The sequence below is a fragment of the Ixodes scapularis genome, unplaced genomic scaffold, assembly GCF_016920785.2.
Source record: "Ixodes scapularis isolate PalLabHiFi unplaced genomic scaffold, ASM1692078v2 PGA_scaffold10__122_contigs__length_95168666, whole genome shotgun sequence".
Taxonomy (NCBI): domain Eukaryota; kingdom Metazoa; phylum Arthropoda; class Arachnida; order Ixodida; family Ixodidae; genus Ixodes; species Ixodes scapularis.
The window spans coordinates 43,613,402-43,634,019 of NW_024609836.1; the positions used below are offsets into that span (position 1 = coordinate 43,613,402).

General features: G+C 45.7%; 2 protein-coding genes across 3 annotated transcripts; one reads left to right on the top strand and one right to left on the bottom strand.

Moving 5' to 3' along the window:
• On the bottom strand, positions 1–12,181 carry LOC8041598 (THO complex subunit 3). Its single transcript, XM_002414807.4, is given in 7 exon segments — positions 1–222; positions 3,859–3,919; positions 3,921–3,960; positions 5,096–5,257; positions 6,338–6,542; positions 8,538–8,694; positions 11,910–12,181. Coding segments are annotated over 7 exon segments (978 nt in total). The 5' UTR covers positions 12,108–12,181; the 3' UTR covers positions 1–67.
• Positions 12,182–12,390: 209 nt separating this feature from the next.
• Positions 12,391–20,518, top strand: LOC8041597 (ufm1-specific protease 1). Of its 2 annotated transcripts, XM_029992620.3 has the most exons (6): positions 12,392–12,616; positions 13,214–13,285; positions 14,069–14,203; positions 15,441–15,543; positions 16,705–16,781; positions 20,299–20,518. In XM_029992620.3, the coding sequence occupies exons 1-6, from the start codon at positions 12,461–12,463 to the stop codon at positions 20,461–20,463; spliced, it is 708 nt and encodes a 235-aa protein (XP_029848480.2). In that variant the 5' UTR covers positions 12,392–12,460; the 3' UTR covers positions 20,464–20,518. The 2 variants fall into 2 exon arrangements, with proteins under 2 accessions (XP_029848481.2, XP_029848480.2); XM_029992621.4 differs by lacking the exon at positions 13,214–13,285 and having other exon boundaries at positions 12,391–12,616.
• The last annotated feature ends 100 nt before the right edge of the window (positions 20,519–20,618 follow it).

Here is a 20,618-nt window from a genome sequence, read left to right on the forward strand (position 1 = left end):
TTATACTGACGATGAATCCCGTTTATTTACAAAAATGTGGTGGCAGAGCTGCCTTCTCCAGGCGCACTCACGAGGAGCTAGGCAGGCCAAAGAGCTTGACCGTTCCCGCGTCTTGGTCCCTTTCCCCCTTGTCGTCGCAGGCAAAGGCCAGAAGGTGGCGCTTGGGGTGCCAGGCTATTGTGAACGTCGGCGACTCGCAGGGCACCTCGAAAATCTTTTCCCCTGCACAATTAGAAACCATTGATGCCATTTCAGACGGCAACCATGACAACCATAACTCTCAAGGTTTGAGTTTGGCCTTTGTTCGGGAACGAAAAGTGCGGCCAGAGCAGGAAGGAGGCACTTCGAAAGATATGACTGGAGAAGGCCATTCAATTAGTGAAAACAAGCATATGGTTCCAATAAAAACTTGCTGAGCATAATCAAAAACTATTAAGGGGGAACACTGGTCTTGGAGCTTTTTTTCTTATTTTATGACCAAACCCAATGAAACTGCACAAGCTTGTTCAGCTTTTTGTGCTGATTTCATATATCTGGTCATTTTCTCAGTCAGTAGAATTGTCCTTAAGATAACTAAAACTTGCCTGCCTTTGTTTGGAAGAACGATAGGGAAAAAACTGCTCAACAAAATACCCTTTTTAACAGATGGCTAGATACTACGAAGTGTAGAGAATACAATGTTGGAAGTACTTTTAAGATAAAACCATTATTAGTGATTTTCCCACACATTGAAGTTCAGTGCTGAATCAATGGCTACCAAGTAATAATACAAAAGATCATATAGAAAATGTTCTAGACTTATATTAAAGAATCTGCTCTCAACATTGTATGCTTCACACATTTATCTACACATTTCAGGAAAGGTCATATTTCTATCTGCTCTAGATGCTGAAATATCTTTCCTGCAAATTATCAACAAGTCCAAAAATTGTGTTTTGTGAAAACAATGTTTTAGAGTCAACTTTAATGCACATTCAGCCTGCACAGACATTGTAAATTGATTTATAGCTCAAATATTCATCCACGAAATTAGAAGCTTGGTAGATTCAGAAGAACAATAGCCATTGCCATTTTCAAAAGCATGCGGTTTTAGGAAGTTTTTGGCTCCAAAGACGCATGTCCCCCCTTAAATCAACCAATTTTTGAAAAAAATATAAAGCATGTAAAGCATTTAAAAAAAAAAAATCTATTCGAACGTGTTTTTAGGTTTTGGTTTTTTATCAGAGCGTATCTTTGCACCGACAGTCCTGCAAACCCCCACCCGTGGCTGAGGCATGCAAAGCATGTGTGCCATGCTTCCTTTTATCTTACGAGGTGTTAGCAGTGTGCCTTGGCCACATAGCAGCAGCAGTTGTGCTCTGATGGGACACACTTGTATGCTAACTGGAGAAAGTGTGAAACAGAGCCACTAGAATTGTACCAGAAAACCACGATTTTAGCTCAAGTGTTAGCCTACTAAAAATGGAGCCAGATTTAGTTTCATTATCTTACAGAAGACGTTGTATACAAATAAAATTCTAAAACAGCTTCTTTCGTAGACTCCTCGGAACAAATAAAACCATGTATTTGCTACCTCCTCACTTCACGTCAAGAGGACTATTGTTGCTCCGTTTGTTTTATTATGCACTGTATAGGTATATCAGAGTATACCTTTTTGTATTTATAATGTGGTTCTTCATGTGTGTGCAATTCATATCCATTCATGCAAGGCAATAGAAAATTCATCATGCAAAAAATTAAAAAATCCCAGAATGTCACGCTGTATAGCATTCATTTGGGAACATACTCCAAGTCCAACCAGTCTTCTATCACACTTTTTAAATTCTGCGCATGCACTCGACAAGGTTCGAAGGGAAAAAAAATATATAACTGAAAAAGTAACGAGATATCAGTGATATTTTGCGTGTATCACCATACACGCATTACAAAAATGCATGCAAAATTTGATCAGAATCCTCTTAAAATTAAAAAAAAAAAACATTTGTCGATCCCCATGTGCTTTCTTAAAAAAGTGTGAGTGTGTGCGTAGGACGAATCCACTCACATATTCCTTACTTCCGCCTACAGCAAGAGACTAAAACTTGCTACCTGAAGAGCTAATTTCCATAATGTCTACAACAGTTTTTTCCAGTGAGACGGAAAATGCAGCTACTATTCCTTAGCTGACCCGGCATCGCCACGTTTGCGCCTCTGTACGATGACCTTGTTACCTTAATTTTGTGTCTTGCGGGCCTGTGTTTCATTGTCTGACGTTTGTACCCTCTTGCTGATATGTATTCGCATCCCGCCCTCGCAATAATGCCTTCGGGCGCTGCGAGGTAACTTGAATAAATAAATAAATAAAGAGATGCCGATACTAAAAGAATGCATCCAAATTTAGCGCTATTTCGTGAACAACAAGGAATGCTCTATGCACCTTTTATTTTTCTAAAACAAGCAAATTTAGTTGTTTTCGATTAAGCTTAGGAAGTTTCTAACTGGAATCATGTTTGTTTTCACTAATTAAAAAGTTAACTGGTGAATTTTAGTTAATAACTAAACTAATTATAGTACTATCTATTTTTAATCCCCGACGTCCACCGAGGCTGACAGTTAGTTCACATAGAAATTCTTTTTTCTCTGACTTAAAGGGGTACTCCACCGATTTTCTGAGCTACCTCAACTAACTATATTTTCTGACTCCCCGGCCTTTAGGCTTTCCGGTATGCTATTTAGCATCGAGAAATTCATAATAGGTATTGTGAAATCGGCAAATGAAAATGATGCAAAAACCAATATTCAAATATTCGCGCACTTTTCAGTGTTGTGACGTCAGTGGCAGACAGGCTTGCCAGTCGAGCAAGTAGTCTAAAAATAGAATATGCCACTCATTTGTTCCGTGCTGGAGCGCGGATACGGGAGCAAGCTTCCAAAGCACTCATTTGACACCAAGAAACTGCTTCAAATCCGTCAGGAACAACTTCTGTAGTCCAAGAAATTAACCCCTGCCTTCCACTGACGTCACTTTGTTGTTGTTGTCAGTAGAGACTTTCAGTTTGAAAAACGTGACGACCAAAACTGTAAATTCAATAACTTCGCGAAAAAAACAATATTTTGACCTAATATTGGGGATACTATTTTAGCAATGTTTGTTGGTTAGTTTAGCAAAATTTCAAGCAAATCAGAGACAATGAAAAAAATGGTGGAGTACCCTTTTAAAGAGGTTCCACTGCACGGTAATGCACTGTTTTTTTAATTAACCATCAGACTTCAGAAACAGCCCCAGAGGAAAGGTACAAGATGCATTAAAAAAAGCGAAAGCCGTTTACAACTCCCTGTAACGCCGAATTAGAGCGCAGCTCTTGAGGAGGAGGAGGGGAGGGTACTAGGGGGAAGGTCAACTGACCGGAGGGGGGCGGTCACGTGACCTTGGGGGGGGTCACGTGACGATGACAATGCCGATGATGTCATCAGTGACGTCACTGATGACGTCACCAGGGATGATGACGATGCGGATGCCGGTGACGTCATCTGTGACGTCACTGATGACGTCATCAGTGATGATGACGATGACGATGCCAGTGACGTCATCAGTGATGATGACGATGCGGATGGCGGTGACTGATGACGATGACGTCATCAGGGGGGTCACGTGACGTCAGGGGAGTCACGTGACTTTGGGGGGTCACGTGACCGCAGGGGAGTCACGTGACTTCAGGGGTCACGTGACCTCGGGAAGGGGGTCACGTGACCTCCGGGGGGTCACGTCACCTTGGGGTGACCTTGGTTACGCCGACGGCGACGCCGCTCAAGCCGGAAACGGGCACCTAAGAGCTGCGCTCTAAAATTTTGCGGAAGATAGGGAGAGCATGTGCGCACCTGTCTCGACGTCTGCAATGTCGATGAGAAGATCTTCCGAAGCAGACGCTAGCATTTTTTCCGTCATGGCTGAAGCTGATGGTTCTCACAGGCCACTCCAACCTAGAGGAGACAGAGCCGGCATTTATTGCATGGCATAAATCTAAGACAGCAGTCTCATCCACCAGACACAAACATGTAATTTGTCAACAAACTTTGCCATAGCATGAAAACGACGACAATGTGGTCAAATCTGATCTAAAATTAATGTTCCCTTTGACTCTTGTACTCTGCCTCTAACGAGCGATTAACGCGAGGAGGAATCTTCTCCCCTCCACTAGTGCATGCAGTCAAACATAAGGTAACTAGGGTTTTGTAAGGGAACCCTATCTATACAGGCGGTAAGCAATGATGACGATGACTCTCCTAACACAAAGTGCGAGCCTTCTTGCTGGCTACATGTGAAAGCACCCGCCCTTTAAGAACGAAGATCTATAACCGATGTGGATCTACTAGCAAGGGTAAGCAGCGTGCAAAGAACGAAGGCACAGAATAAGGAACTAAACATGCGAAGTGCCGAACTCTCAACTAAACATTCCATGTAAAAATCCCGCGACAACAACAATCAACTTGGTCACGGATAATAATCCTGTGCCTAAAAGAGTTGTCTTCTTTGCTACACAGATCGACCGACGTTTGGCCGACCACAGTAATCTCCCTCTTCCTTCTTTTTTATACCGTGCATGATCTCATAATATTGGCCATAGTAAGATACAAGTTAAGAATGCACCAGAAGCTCCTCCCATGCTCTCATTACTGCCAGCCAGTGTTCCTCCGGAATGCGCAAATACTTTGCTACCGAGGATGACGTCGTGCCAACTTCCGTGGGGATCGGTGCATACTGTTCACCCATAGAAAAAATAAGACAGGCTGGTCGCAGAAAAAAAAAATTAAATATTTCTATCTGGGAGCCGGTACCAGCCCCCACGCCTGCATTCCGTGGCCCCCCTCGTGCCCGGCCTTGCCAACGCCTCTCCGTTCTGTGATGTCACATAACTGGTCATGGCTACTGCCTTTCCCATTTGGTTTGTGAAGTGATTCAACGCCGTGGGGCCGGTACATGGTGGTGTTAATTTAGCGCATTCTTAGCTTGTACCCGACTATAAATTCATCTGTCATGGGCGCATTTCAGATACAACAATTCGGCAGACACATGCAGTTTCCAATTCCGTCGACAGGCGGACGTACGGGCACTCACCGGGAGAAGGTGCGTACGCACGCCAGCTCCTCGACATCCCAGAGGCTGACGAGAGCATCCACACTGCCTGTGGCAAAGTACCTGCCAGTGGGGTCGAACTCGATGCAGATGCAGTTGGCCGGGTGGGCCCCCAGAACCATCTCCAGCTGCAGGCTTGGGTAGCTGCGGGGGAGGGCAACGCGTGGATGTACAGTCGGCTGCGGGCAACGTTACTAAAACAACTCAGTTGGAAAGCCGTCATAGGAGCCTGCTCCAGAGAACTGGCCCCAATCTGTACCTCAGAACCAAACAATATGCGTTTGCAGCAGCCACCCCAGGGACTATACATACCGGAACGAAAAAGAACAAAAAGCAATGCAGACAGCAAGTCGTCTGCTTCTCACACAGGGGTTGCGGTGACATCAGAACGATGCAGAGTTCTGATTGCTTTGATTGGAAGGATAGTGGGTAGACTTTGATGTTAGACACCTTGATGTCTACCCACTATATTTCTCAATCAGCCAATAAGAGCTTGGCGTTGTGACATCAGTGCAACCACTGTGCAACAAGCAGACAAACTTGCGCTCCATATAAAATCTGACCTGTGTCTGCAAAGTAAACTTCTGCTCACCCCCTTTTGTCTCAAAACGGATTATGTACCGCAAACTAGCCGACGAACTGCAAACAAACTGACAGAATAGACCCACAGCCAAGGTGCAGTGCTGTAATAATCTGGCTCGCAGTGGCGCTTGGTTCTGGCAGATGCGAGAAAAGCACGTTCCAGGGCCAGGTTTCTCGATTGAGTCGTTCTAGCAACGTTGGGGTGCCTGGAAAGTGTCTCTGACTGGTGTGTTGACCGTGTCCGAAAAAGTGGTTTCTCCATTTCCGCCCGACAACGCCACAAAAGCTTAGCGTTTACGCCTGCCGCGATCCTGGCGACGTCGCAGCAATGGCAGCAGAGGTGGCAGAGGCCTGTTACGCTTGGACCGTCTGAGGAAGTTTTGGCAACCAGGAGCCGGGACGCCGGCGCCTGCGTTCTCTCGTGCTTTTTCTTTCTGGAAGTTCTAAGCCCAGTCACCAGGATTGTGATATCCGACGGCATGACACTCCAGCTTTCGTGACTTCGCTTGTTGCCACTTCGGGATCGCTTTCGACGCACGAGCGGAACTGGACGCTAAACACACCGGTCCGAGACTTGTTCCGTGCCCGATAGTAAGGTTGCCCACGAGGGTGAGCGAGGGTGAGCGCGCACACTCCGCTTACCTGAGAATGTGTATGCACCCTTGCCCGCTGGTGAGGAAGAAGTGGGTGTTTGCGTTGTTCCAGGAGATCTCGTTCACCTCGAACTTGAACTGCTGGTCCGTGCGCACCTTGTGGGAGCGCACGTCGATGAAGGACACCAGGTCCTCCTTGTTGCCCACCGCTATCGTCTGCCCGTCGGGCGACCAGCAGATGTTAATGTTCTCCCCTGCGCGAAAGAACGCCTGCCTCTGTTGGCAACGCTGTACAATGCACACCGTTGGCTTTCTAGGTTAGGAGGCGCAAGCTACCGCCCATTATAAAGGGTACAGCCGTTAGAATCCGTCCATCCGTGATTTTTGTTTTGAATTGCACGGGGCTTCGCCCTGCCCTTCCTGAAGGGGTAACGGAATCAGCAGGGATACTGGGTGTTGCTGGCAAGGATGGAAGAATGGATCGGAGAAGGATTACAGTCATAATGAGGAGGGGAAATGATTGTTGAAAATTATTGAGGGAAAATTTAATGAAATAAAACTAGAACAGCTGGGGACAGGCGGGACAGGAAAATTGGGACTCCCTCCCACGTGCCCCGGCCCAAAGTTACACCCCTGCTTCCCAGTGGATTCAATGTTGGGGTAAGGCCTACAAGGTTTGACCAGATGGAAATTGGCAACTCCCTCACCAAAGGGCAAAGGCAAGGAGTGATTTTTTTTTTGCCCGATTTCACAAAGGTCAGTTCGACGAAATCCCCACTGGCTGGTGATATTTATGAAAACGCAGAGGGGAAGCAAATTGGCTTCTATGGCAAGGGGAGGGATCATACTTTTGGTTTCTTGGCTAGGCGGCGCAAGCTACTGCTCGTTATAAAGAATACAGCCATTAGCATCCATCCATCCATTCAAACTTAATTGCCTTTCGGCTATAGTCTCAAGACTAAATGTGACATCATTTACTGCCATGCTGACGAAGATTCATTGAACAGTGACATACACCTTGACACGCCCCTGATGGTTGCCTCAACAGTGCTAGTGGAACTATAGTCAGTGACAGGTTAAGAGTTCAGGGTGAGGGAAAAGAAGGCAGGGGAAGAGGAAGCAGATAAAATGCTGGAGAGGAGGAAACATCCTCCTCTCCCTAGCCTTCCTTTTTCTCGCCCTGGGTTCTTGACCTGTCACCGACTATAAATGGCGGAGCCAGAGAATCACCTTCCCTTTCCTTACGTTACAAAGCTCCTCGTTGGCAGAAAAGGAATTACATGTGCCAAACATGTCTAAAGCACTGACGGGAAAGTGGCTGTGTGGAGCGCCGGGTTTGGTACGGGACATATTTTTTGCTCATAATTTGCAAAATGTAGATCTTGCCGGGGGGGGGGGGGGGGGCATTACAAATTGTGTGAAACGGGAACTGACACCACGGATCGCAGGCATGGAAAATTTGCGTTCCATGGTGCCACAAGTATGCAGGAATTTGCTCTGAACTCCTCTGAACAGATAGCGCAGAACGCGGATGCAGCACATTTCTGCTTCACAGTACGATAAACACACGGGATCCCGCTACCGAGCTTCCACCGTGCTTGTGACACATCTATCAATTTCTTTCGTTCACTTTTGATGGTCCTCAGTCACGAGCAGGACACATAAAGCTGCAGTCACATCGCTCGTACATTATACAAATTCGCTGCAGACATGATGACAGAAGTACTTGCGGACATGCCCCAAGCGTCTTTAAAGCACGTTATGTTTCACATTTATATATGCTTCAAACATGTCTGCAGAGTGTTTTTTGTATGATGTATTAGCAGGGCCTAAAAGCGTGCCACCGAAACACCTCGCCGTCAATTACCCCGAAGTTCCTAGGGGGGAAGGGCAGGCCCTTGCACACCTCTCCAGAAGCCCATGGCAGACGATCACAATTTAAGCCTGCCTCCGATTTTTTTCGTTGCGACACCCGGTTCGTAGCAGACGATCAATGTTTTTTCCCAGTCTGTTAGCAGACGACGTACAGTGTTTGCTCGTTTTATTTCCGTCTGCAAATGGCGCTTTGAAGTAGTAGAAGGACCGCATTGTTCATTCTCGTTGACAGACGAACCATCAACGAATGCCATCTTTGCTCTCTTCGCGAGAGGCAAATTAGATCTCGCTCTCGCGGCGACAAAAATCAAAACGCGGTCCTTCTTCCACATTCAAATGGGCAAGTGATGAGCACCTGTCACTGCGCGACGCACCTTTTGTTCCGACGACGGTGACCGACTTCTGGGTGCGAGCGTCCCACAGACGCACTGTCTTGTCCAAACTGGCGGTCGCCAACTGGTCCGGGTTGGAGGGGTGCCAGCAGAGCTGGTCCACGCTGTCTCCGTGGCCCTTAAAGACGTGGTCCTTTGCCTTTGTGGAATTTAAAAAAAGGAGGATGCCAGTTAGAGTTTCCTTTTTTTTAAAGTAGGCAACATGCAAACTTTCTTGTTAGGCTATACACCATTCACCCCTAAGCTGACAGTACAGTGGAGGCTATTTGTTTGATAGACCTGTATATGTCTTACTTTTGCCACATAAACACGCCCTAGCCCCTACACATGCGGGGTCAGAGGATGGAGGAGAGGCGATCGATCGGTTTGGCGAGCAAGTAGCTCCCACTGCACTGTCAGCTTAGGGGTGAACGAAGTATAAGCCACACAAGCTACCACCCAATAAAAAAAGGTAGAGCTGCGAGCATTCATCCATGAAACGAGTGGTGCTAATTGCAGCTTTTCAAAAGTGTGTGCCATCTATACTTGTTGTCATATCAAGAAAAGGTTTGTGCATTACTCATGCGCTGAGCGAAATAGTTCTTATGAGATTTGATTGTCAAAGGAAGGAACAATGGTTTTGGATTTTGAAACGCGTACGTCTTGATAAACTAACATAAATCTAATCTGAGACGCACCCACATACAGGGTGTTTCATGCAATAGTGACAAAAATTCCTAAACTTTGTGTATTCAAGGTAAAAGGATAATTTTCTCGGGACCGTATTACTCGTGGCGGCAAACGTCAGAAAACGCTTACTAATTAGATTGCTAATTAATTAAAATGACTAATTAACTTTTTAATTAGTGAGGCTAGACATATGGTCCCAATTAGAAACTTCCCGAGTGTCACTGAAAACCACAAAACCAGTAATTTTCAGAAAAACATTGAGCGCCTAAGAAAGCGTAGCAGTGCGCTGAAGTTACCACTTGTGGAGCAGGTACAAGGCTGGGGCTCTCATAAGAGACGGAAAAATCGCATGGGCACCTTACTGCAACCGCTAGCCTTCTACCTGCTCCAGGAGTGGTAACTCAAGTGCACTACTACGCTTCTCACACCTTCAGTCTTCCTGAAAATTACTGATTCAACCGGTTTCAATGATGCTCAGCAAGTTTCTAATTAGAACCATGTGTCCATTTTCACTAATTAAAAAGTTAATGAGTCATTTTAAATTAATTAGCAAACTAATTAGTAAGTATCGCACATTTTTTTATGTCTGCCACGTTTAATGCGGTCCCAAGAAAATTATCTTTTTACCTGGAATACACTAATTGTATGAATTTTTGACACTCATACACGGAACACCCTATCTATCTCCATTTAACACATGAAGGGGGAAATTAGTAACATTCTTCAAGGAGCTGGAATTACTACAGTCCTCGAGGTGAGTACAAGAATAGTAGCTGCTGCGCCAGTTATTTGAATCTGCCATTGTTTGGGCATGTACCCCGAGCCTGTATTGGATACGAACACTGTGTCAGTGTTCGGCGAGAACTCGAATTCAATCGTACGCCTCGTGCCTAAGAAATGGCAGCTGCCAATGTTACTCAATGGAGCATTGAAAAGGGTGCATTAATCTGCAGAAACTTGGCATGTAAGTAACTCTACAGTGTAGTTTTCTTTGCTTGTTGCAAGTTCTTGGCAACATTATCAAAGAGAGAGAGAAAAAATGAAGATTGTAAACAGTTGGGCAAGCTTAAAAACGGTGCCGGCGACTCCAAAAATACACAAGCAGTTGCGTACGAAAAGAAACTCCAAAGGTAATGCACCCGCACTTCTAAGAATGTTTGCAAACCTATGTGGAGCTCAAGTTCGTCTGCTTCTTGCACAGGGGTTGCAACGATGTCAGAACGCTGAGCTCTTATTCGACTCATTGAAAGAAATGGTGGGTAGACCTCAAGGCGTCTGGCTTTGAGGTCGGCCCACTACCCTTTCAATCGAAGCCAATCGGAGCTCGGCATCATTCTGACGTCACCACAACCCCTGCGCAAGAAGCAGACGAAGTTGCACACCGCAAGTCACGGGCAGGATGAGAACGGCAGGGCTTCTCTTTCAGATGTCCGGCCCCCAGCATCCACTCGTTGCCCTCCGCCATAAACGGGCATGCATGCCAGCTTGAAGCCCTCGAGGCGCCGAATATTTATCAAAGGTAGGAAGCCCGCACCAAAGGCGGGGCAAGCGAAAGACCTCCCTGGCGTTCTCATTCTGTGAATGACTCTGGTGGCATTGATGTTGCTGGCCTATCCTAAATATAATGGAGCCTCCTACACGCACCACCATATTTAGGACAGGCCAGCGACGTCAAAACCACAGTGGTCACCCACAGGTGTATTAGGTGTCGGAAGTGCTGAGGCCCAATCTAAAATGGGCCGTAAAATTCGGCGCCTGCACGTAGCAATCTAAACTTTTCGTAAAAGGTGTATTTCACAGGTCAGTTTCACCCTGCAAAATTACATGGCGTAGCTCCCTTTTCATACAAATAACGGCAAAAAACTTGCCATGGTCAACGGTGGACGGCGATACAGACGATTGAGTCGAATGGTGGGGCACGTTTTATGCACATATTGATAGGTGGGCGCCACCTCGGGAGCAGCATCGGAAGGTGCAGCCGACGAGCAAAAGAAAGCAGAAGACACGCAGAAGAAATCCGTCGGCAGCAAGAGCACCATCGTTATGCAACTGCAGTTTCTTTTATTTTTGTTACTTCGTCTTGACATCATTGTCCACATTTATATTTAAACCAAAGGTACATTACAAAAAGATGATGTTCATTTACACAGTCGTGGCGGGCAGTCTAGATATATTTTTAGAGTACCAATATGCTACGCTTGCATATAGGCTCCGCAAGCAGAGCCTATACGTAAGCGTAGCATATATACATCGCATATCACGTCCCATATAGCATATCTAGAGTAACTGTGTAGGATTTTTAAAAGGTAGCGCCGCGCCCCGCCACTCAACTCGGTCGTCTGCGTCTGCCGCCCGCCGTTAAACTCTGGCAAGTCTTTTGGCCCTATTTTATACATAAAGGGACCTACGCCATGTAATTTTACAAAGTAAACCCGACCTGTGAAATACATCTTTGACGAAAAGTTTAGATCGTTACGTGCAGACGCCGATTTTTACGGCCCATTTCAGATCCAGCCTCGGTATTTAACACACCTTATATTTCACTGCTAGCAGTATGACAACTAACGTGCTCACGGCGTGTTTCGAGCAAACTGTATGTGCGTTGAATGCTCAAAAATAACCTGAAACAATTAAACGTATTTAAACGAATTCCGAGGTTTGACAGAAGACCCCAGAGCGGCTCACCATGCGATCCTTGTCCAGGGCGAAGATGCTGACGGTCTTGTCGAAGCTCCCAGAGGCCAACCGCCGTCCATCGCAGCTCCAGTCCACCGAGTGCACCTTGGACGAGTGAGCCTGGTAGTCTTTGACGCGGCAGTTGACCTGGAAAAAGCTACGGAGCGTTTGAGCGTGGCTAAGCGGCGCGCTGCTGCTCGGTGCCATGATGTTTTCTTGTTTCACATCACTTTTGTGGTACGCCGGTACGCGCTCACCAGGGGCCGCCAAAACAAGCAAGCCTGGAAATAATTAGAAATAATCTGAAGCTTCCAAAACTGAAATACGTATTGTCACTAATCCTACCCCTATGTTTATCCTCAATCAATCGTAGTCAATAATAGCAAATAAACTACTCAGTAATAAGTTGACGCCTTATAAACAAAATAATATTGCAAGTTAGATGGCGCATGCTACCGTCCATTATCGCTTGGTACAATGGACATTTAAAATCTATTAATTTATCTACCCTCAGTTTTTAAACCGTTTCCAGCAGCTGTTTTGTTTCCCCTCGTTTCGCGATGGATTTTAAGGGGCCAGCGGGAGAACTTTGCCCGCCCGCATTATTAGAAGACGTGCACGAAAATTTGCCAGTACCTGCCGGCGCAGAGCATTTAACTTGCGTCAAAGGAGGGTACGCGTATTACCACTACGGCTGTGACGGCGTCAACGATAGGGTGCGTTTGCAACCCCTGAAGCGGACGAGTACCGCAGTATCCTTGTTTCGGTAAAGGTCCCTTCTGCGCATGCGAACCATTCCTTCTCCTCCTCCCCCTCCCCTCCCCCCCCCCCCCCCCCCCGCCCCCCACCCCCACCCCCACCCCTTCTCTTCCTCTAATTTTTTTGCAAAATAGCAAATTAACATATACTAAACTACAGTCTTGAATATCCGAGATTTTGGAACAAAACGTGGACAACTCACGAACAGGTCTCAAAACGCTTGTTCGCTTTTTGTTACCCACTCGCCTGCATGTTTTGTCATTTCTGTCATACTACTCTAATCTGTTGCAGGTTTATAATAGTAGTGTAATGGCCTCCCACAAAGCCCTACATTATTTCCACTTTAGCGGTGCAAACCTGCGACCAGGAAGCCAAGTAAAAAGGAGAAAACCGCCATCCATGGCAAGGAGAGAGCTTTGTTGGATGGACTTCTCTTCCCCTTATGTGTTAACATAGTGTAGGACAGTCACCTTCTCTGTGAAATCCCTCATTATGTTTCTTACGATTTGTACTAATTAATAAAAATCCTGGAAATGACCTTGCTTCTGGTGCAGGGATGGGGCTGTGGCTACAGGACCCTCCAGACCCTGTGCTCCTGGGTTTGCAAACGGAGAAAGACTGCCTCGGTAATCAACGCTCAAAGGAATTTATATATGCAGTCGGATGGCTCTCAAATTGCCCGAGGATGCCCAACCAAACTTGATAAGCACCTCGATGAAAGCTGGACTCTGACCGCAATGTCAAATACATTCTTTCCGTCGTTCTTTTCACCAAGTGTACAAGAGGAGGATGCGAGATGTTCACATTGCGATTAGGACAAATCTTCAGAAAATGATGAAGTGTCTCTGTAAGAATTGTCCACTGTCATAATAAGTTTAGCAGTGCCCAAATCATATTGAGTACACCTAGTCTTATATCGTGCACTGGACGCCACAACAAACTTTCGATAGACCTTTTGCAAAAATCCTAGAACGCCGTGGGCAAAGTTCTGTACGCTCCTTTTTGCCCCCACAGCATCTATTGCATGGCACTGAAGAGAGAGAAGGGGTAGCGGAGTAACTCGCCTGCCCTCTACCCTTTGCCCACATCTCCTCTGTTGCCTCTGTCGTCTGCTACAACCAGTTTTATATCCACCATTCCCGGCATTCTTTTCGGTGCCACGGACGGTGCTGCACGTTTTGTAGCAGGTCTTTTTGTTGCCACTTATGGACGCATTTGCAATGCATGTGGGCAGTAGAGGATGGTAAGCACACCAGACGACACATTCCAGGCACAGGAAATATTTTTTTAGGCTGCATTTGTGGGGAGTTTGAAGCCCCATACAAGCCCCCCTCCCCCTCCCCCCCCCCCCTCCCCCCTCCCCCCCCCCATGGCCACGCACCTGATCGAGCAACTCTTCATACTTGCAGGTATGTCCAGTCCCGAGCATAGCGCAAATTCAGGAAGCCCTCGTGAAGATCAGAGACAAGCCCGGCAGTTTCTTGGGTTCCCGGGAATGGATCGGAAGCGTGGAGGCGTCCATGTGTCTGGATCACTTCTATGAGGCAGGTCTCGCCGGAGAATTCTGCGGCGAATATTTTGCATGGTTGGTATGGAAGCGTTTAGGCCACGCGGCTGGAAACGGAGAGAGCAGCGCTGGCCAAGAACAATTCAAACTTCTTGGCTACGGCTTTTCAGTCGCCAAGAGTTCTAACTTGGCAGTTCTGAAGCATAGAACCATAGTTAATTATTTGAATTCAAACCATCAGGACCACTCTTTGTGGTTGACTAGTACACTTGTATGAGAATAACGCCCATCCAGCACTCAGAAATGTTGGAAAGGGGAGCACGCTGGGAGAAGCATGAGCCGAGCTCACCTGCACCGGCTTCTTTGTTGCATATCCGTCGTGAAGTCGAGAAAAAGCTGAGCAAAAATTATAACTTGGAAAAATATATATTTATTTATTTATTTTGCAATGGACCTTTTTCCAGTAAGGAGCGCCTCATGACGGTTTCGCCGCCTGCTACAAATGGAGGGCATGCCTTCTCCCATAGGAACAGATTAGTGTCGCAAGAAAACAGTGCCCCCCAAGAATGGCGAAAGGGCGGTCAAGGTCAAGGGAAAAGGGTTTGCGCGTGCGCAGACGCTTACTGAAAAAAGGTCTATTAAGGCATTTGGCACTGTTGGAAGAGCGACATTGGTTCAAGTTCGCTGTATCAATTTCCATGTCTCTTTTGAAAATTATAATTTTTTTCAAAAGTAGTAATGCATAGAAGCTTTAACTTTTTTCCTCAGTGTGATCGAAGGGAATGACTGCCAACCAATCCAGTTTAAAAGCATTGGAACCTAAATTTCTGAATGGTGGGCACTACATCCACAGTAATTTAGAGAGTGCCAGGTTGGAAGACGAAAGAGTAAAGGAGTGAGAATGGGAGAAAGGATTTAATAAATGTTTTACTTGATCTAGTCTCCCTAATTGAATACTACCACATCGTGGGAAAGAAGAATAAAGATAGAGACAAATAATTCTGGTTTTGTCTACGCCATAAAACCATTCAGAGTAGAATTCATAATACTCGCCTAATTTCATATTTTATCATGACATTAGTTCAAAACTGAAATCCACAATTTCCACAATGCGTAGCAGACAGATAGAAGTTAAAAATTAAAATCGAAGAGGTCACCCCTGCTCGTTATGCTAGTCTTCTACTTCTTGCTAGAAAAGATTTAAAAGAAAATTATATTGCACAGCATTATCTTTGTTGTTTTTTTTCTTCCTTTTTTTTTATTATTGGTTCCAGATACCGTGCAAGATCCTGCACATTAGCAGTGGAACTGATCTGGCTGGAGAGTTAAATACCTTGCAGCGGCACTTCGAGACAGTCGGATCTCCTGTCATGATGGGTGAGGGAAAAAAATGCAATTTCACTGCAGAAAAGCATGTTAGTTACTTACCATAATATCCCAAAAGATGCCCCAGCCCCCCAAAAATAGCCCACCCCTATTTTTGGCATGACTTGCTACTTTTCCTGAAACAACCCGTAATTGCAGGGCCCTGGCCAATGGTGACCTCAGCAAAAACAGTGTTACTTAACCATGACGGAAAAAGAGTGAACATTGCTGGCTGGGTACGACGCCAGTCTTTGGTTCACAAGGATCACAAGTTTCCAAAATAACAAAATCAAAAACTAGCTTTTTTTTTTTTCAACTTTATTCCACGTTGAATGGTAGCCCCACCCCTTATTTTCTTTAAATTTACAATCAATTTTAGGTGGTCTATCTCTCGAGATATTATGGTAGTGAAATTATTCACAAATTAAACTAAACACAGCTATTTACTATGGCAGGCCGTGTGGTATATCCATAAATAGACAGCATAGTGACAGGGAAGTCCTGGGAAAGTTTGGGAAATTCACGGAAAAGCTTTGTGAGGATTGGGGAAATTCAGGGAAAAGCATTCCAAGGATTGGGAAGAACATTACAAGCATTCTAGGAATTTGGGAGTCTTGGGAAAGTATTGTTAAGTCTCAGATATTTGGAAAAAACAGTGAGAATTTAGAAAATTTAAAAGAATTAAAAAAATTTAAAGCATTGAGCTTTGCAAGAAATCTGAAACTTTGTGAGCAACATAGTTGTGTCACCATTATTCATGTTTTAGACCTGTTCTCTAAATGTATAACCTCTACAAAGTTGCTAAAAAAAAACTACAAAAGCGGGGAAATAAAAAAAAAAAACATAATTATGATGGATGTCGTGGATAGACAGCAGAAGAAAACATGCAGACTTATTTACCAGAGTGCAAACCCTGGATCTCCACGCTCGAGCAAATTGCGAGGGAAATTTGGAGAACAATTGTATTTTTTTATCCAAAGTCAGTTGGATCTGGGCAGCTAAGGTCTCGAGCTGTATATTTTGTTCGAAGTGAAAAAAACCTCCACTTGACCTAGTTGCAGAGATGTACATAGAAAAAGTTGGCATTCCACGTCCAAGATCGTTTTGGAACAGCTGTAACCTTGTTGGGTTGCATTGGCGGCTTCTGGTCTTTGCTGTTGCTATGAACCGCAGGAGGGGACACGGACGCCTCTTCCAAGGGCATCCTCGGCGTCTGCCGTGCCGGGTCAACGGGGTTCCTGCTTGTGCTTGTGAGTGATCTACTTCTTCCTTCTCCCCTCTCCCTTGAGAAGAACCGTTTTTTTAGACTATGGATTTGTTCTTGAAAAGCCGTGAAAGCTAGACACGTGCAATCTGTGCAGGCGAGCTATACAGTCAGGGGGACTTGATATGGTGGGCCAGTCATTATGACAATTCGGTTAATGAAATAGAATTTATTAACTTTCTAGTTCCAAATGCCAAAAGCACTGCTTCTTCCTCCGACAATCGAATCTTGTAAGAACTACTTCTTGCGGCGTATGAATGATGCACAAAACTTCCCTTTTTTCTTGAGGTGAAAACAAGTAGAGTAGATTTTAGAAAGATTTGGGGTGCATGGGAAACGCGGTGGTGTGCTAAAGTTATCACTGATGCAATGCAGGCGGTGCAAACAACATAAGTAATTAAGAGACCGAAAAAACGCACGAGCGCGTTTTCGCATTGGTGACCTCGCACCTGTTGCATGAAAGGCAACTTTAGTGCATCGACACTCTTCCCACGTACCCCGAAATCTTTCTAAAATGTACTTAATTTTTGTGGTTTTCAAGGGTGCTCAGCAAGTTTGATTGGAACCGTATCTTCGATGAATGGAAAGTTAACTGGCTTATCGTGACGATTACTTACCTACGTATAATACGTCCCTCTGGCAGTATAATGTATTATCGTGGAGAGTTTGAGCTATAACACAACAGCCGTAGCCGTCCCGTACCCCCTTTGCCACGGAGCAAGGATGCTCTGAAACACCTTGCCCACTCCGCCTACCCTGTGCGGCGGAATCGCTCTTCCAGGTTGCGATCACACTCTCTCTTTGCCATCTGCTAGGCGGAAAGCAGACGCTTCCAAAGAAATTCCGATGTTTGCTTCACAGGCCTTTGCGGGCAACTTTTTTGGCATGGAGATTCCCAGACTCCTGAAAACGAGTCAGCCAAACGTTCAACAAAGGGGACACACCATACTATACATAATTAGCACAGCATTTTTGACACAAGAAAAAAAAAACAAAAAAACATGAGAACATGAGCAGATGTCTGTTTGACTAATAAAGGTAGTCTACTGAGATATGTATACAATCGTCAGTGACGATTATGCTTAGCTCAGTATACCTCCTTTGTTAGTTGTTTGGCCGACTTGTCTCCGTGAGTCAGGGAATTTCAGTACCAAAGGAGGCACCCACAAAAGCCTGTGAAGCAAACTTCAGCAAGTGCTGTGGTGGCGTCTGCTTTGCGCCTAACAGACGACAAGGAGAAAGTGTGATCGCAGCCTAGAATATTTCTGCCACACGGGGTGCGGGGGTGCGGAATGGCCACCGTGTTATGTTATACCAACCATGTCCCCCTGTCAGGTCCGAAGGTGAATGCTTCTTTTCATTCCAAGCTGAAAATTTGCATGGCTTACAGGAGTGCCTGTCGCAGGTAGAATCTTTTTTTTTTTACTGAAATATATTGGCTATGCATTCTTTTTTTTCCCCCCTCCTTCAGAAGGTATTGTAACGTAAAATACCAAGCAAGCACCCACACAAAAGTTCTAGTATCGCTGAGAAATAGGAATCTGTGTTTCTTAGGTCCAAGAGCAGAGAAGTGGAAGGGCTCGTATTTAAGCGGCAGATTTTCCAGCGTTTGTGTATAAGAGAAACCGGCAAACATTTTTTGGTGTTAATATATTCGGGGGGACCGGTCGCTGATCCCCTCAAATATGCAAGGAGCAAAAGCTTGTGCTGTAGAACTCAGGGGATCTTGTGTTCAATCCCCAAACCTGCCCGTTTCGATCTGGATGAGCATTGTACCGGCATGTGGTCGTGTATCGCTACTGCATGATGCACGTTGAAGACCCCAGGCTAGTGGTTGTACTGCACTGGCTACAGCTGGGAGACAAGTCGTCTGTTGAGGCAGACTAAGTTCTAGGCTGTATAAACATACACACAACCCAATTTTTTGTTAACATATTCTTTAAATATTGTTGTATTTCTGTGATTTGTTTCGCATGAATGCTAAAAATACTGATTATCAATGAAAAGGAAAACTTAAAAAAAAGTGAAAGCCGTTTACAACTCCCTGTAACGCCGAATTGGAGCGCAGGTCTTGAGGAGGAGGAGGAGGAGGGAAGGGTACCAAGGGGAGGGCAGACCCCTCCTCCTCCTCCTCCTCCTCCCCTCATTCTTTAATATGCTCTGGGGGGTCACTTGACCTCGGAGGGAGGCAGTCACATGACCTCGGGGGGGGGGGGGGGGGGGGGGGTCACGTGACTTCGGGGAGGGGGGCCACATGATCTCAGGGGGTCACGTGACCTTAGGTGTCACGTGACCTTGGGGTGACCTTGGTTACGCCGACGACGACACCGCTCAGGCCGGAGACGGGCGCCTAAGAACTGCGCTCTAAAAACAACAGAATTAAACTTTAAATTAAAACGTGTTGACTCTTATTACGCCTGAAACTTACCATAAATGCAACCGTATGTGCTTGCAACTTTGAACACGGGTCAGGGTGTGAGTACTCTTTAGCATAATCATCCGGAGCTTTTCATTTTCTTCATATCCTGCTACCCCTCTGCTCCAAGTCGTGACAAAAATTTAATAGTTCATTCTTAAGCAAAATACTTAAGCCACAAAGAGGGAAAGGTGCTCTTGCTTCTTTCACACAATTCAACTGATAACAACCGCCAGCATAGTTTCGAAGACGACCACCCAGCTCCGACCTAAATAGAACATAAGCACTATAACAATTTTTGGTGACTGACTGACTGACACGACTCTCATGCCACTGTCCTCCCAGATTAGTGATTTCACTGATTTGGGACTAGCCGCCTCGGTGGCTCCGAGGCGAGAGCGCCGGCCTACGAATCCCCCAGGTGGCGGGTTCGAATCCCGACCGAGGTGCCCGCAATATGACGGAGGCTTATTGCGGAGAAGGCGCCGTGTAACCGAGCTTTCGGTTGCACGTCAAAAGATCCCCAGGTGGTCGAAATTAATCCTCAGTCCTCCGCTGGGGCGTGCCAGATGCCCGTCGTAGGTTTGGCACGTAAAACCCCCAAATTTGACTTGACTTTGACTGATTTGGGACTGGCATGGTGCTTGATTCTAGAGAAGGGTACACCCCAGTGTACTGGGGGAGGGGGGGTCTTGATGAAAACAATACTCGTTTACAGCAAACATTTCCGGTTTCGTCCAATTTTGTATCTGACATAAGCGGATGTTTATTGGTGTTTTTCGGTTAAATCCAAGAGCCTATGACCTACATATATTTTAAATGTTTGAAAAGTAGGGAGTGGGCGCTTATTGCGGCATGAGTGCATGCTCCGTATCTTATGGCATGTCTGCTACTGAAATGAGACTTTAGGAGATTGAATAACTTTTTACCATTGAAAAATAGACTACTGTGAGATGCTCACACAACTTCAAAGTCGCACGACTTCAAATGTTTCTGGTAGAGATTGCATCGAGTACCCACAACTGATACGCCCTGCTAAACGGTTTTTTTTTTTTTTTTTCGTTTTATGCAATTAATCTTTGAACAGGATCCCCATTGGTTCAGCGACGACACTCGGAACTTCGGAAAGGACCAGATAGCCAGGCGAAGACTGGACGTTCAAGAAAACGGCTGGATTTCTTGGAGGTCCCTGGACAGCTTCATGCAGGGCTCTTTCTACAACCTCTGCTTGCCCCAAGAGACTAGCGCATAGTCTCGCGGCTTGACCCAATGCTCCTTTGCACAAATAAAAGAGGCATTTGTTTGTTAACGCAATTTATTCTCAATGTGATTTACACTCAAAATTAAATAGTATACATCCTAGAGGGAAGTGAATACAAGTACTACCTATATGTTCACACAGGAGAC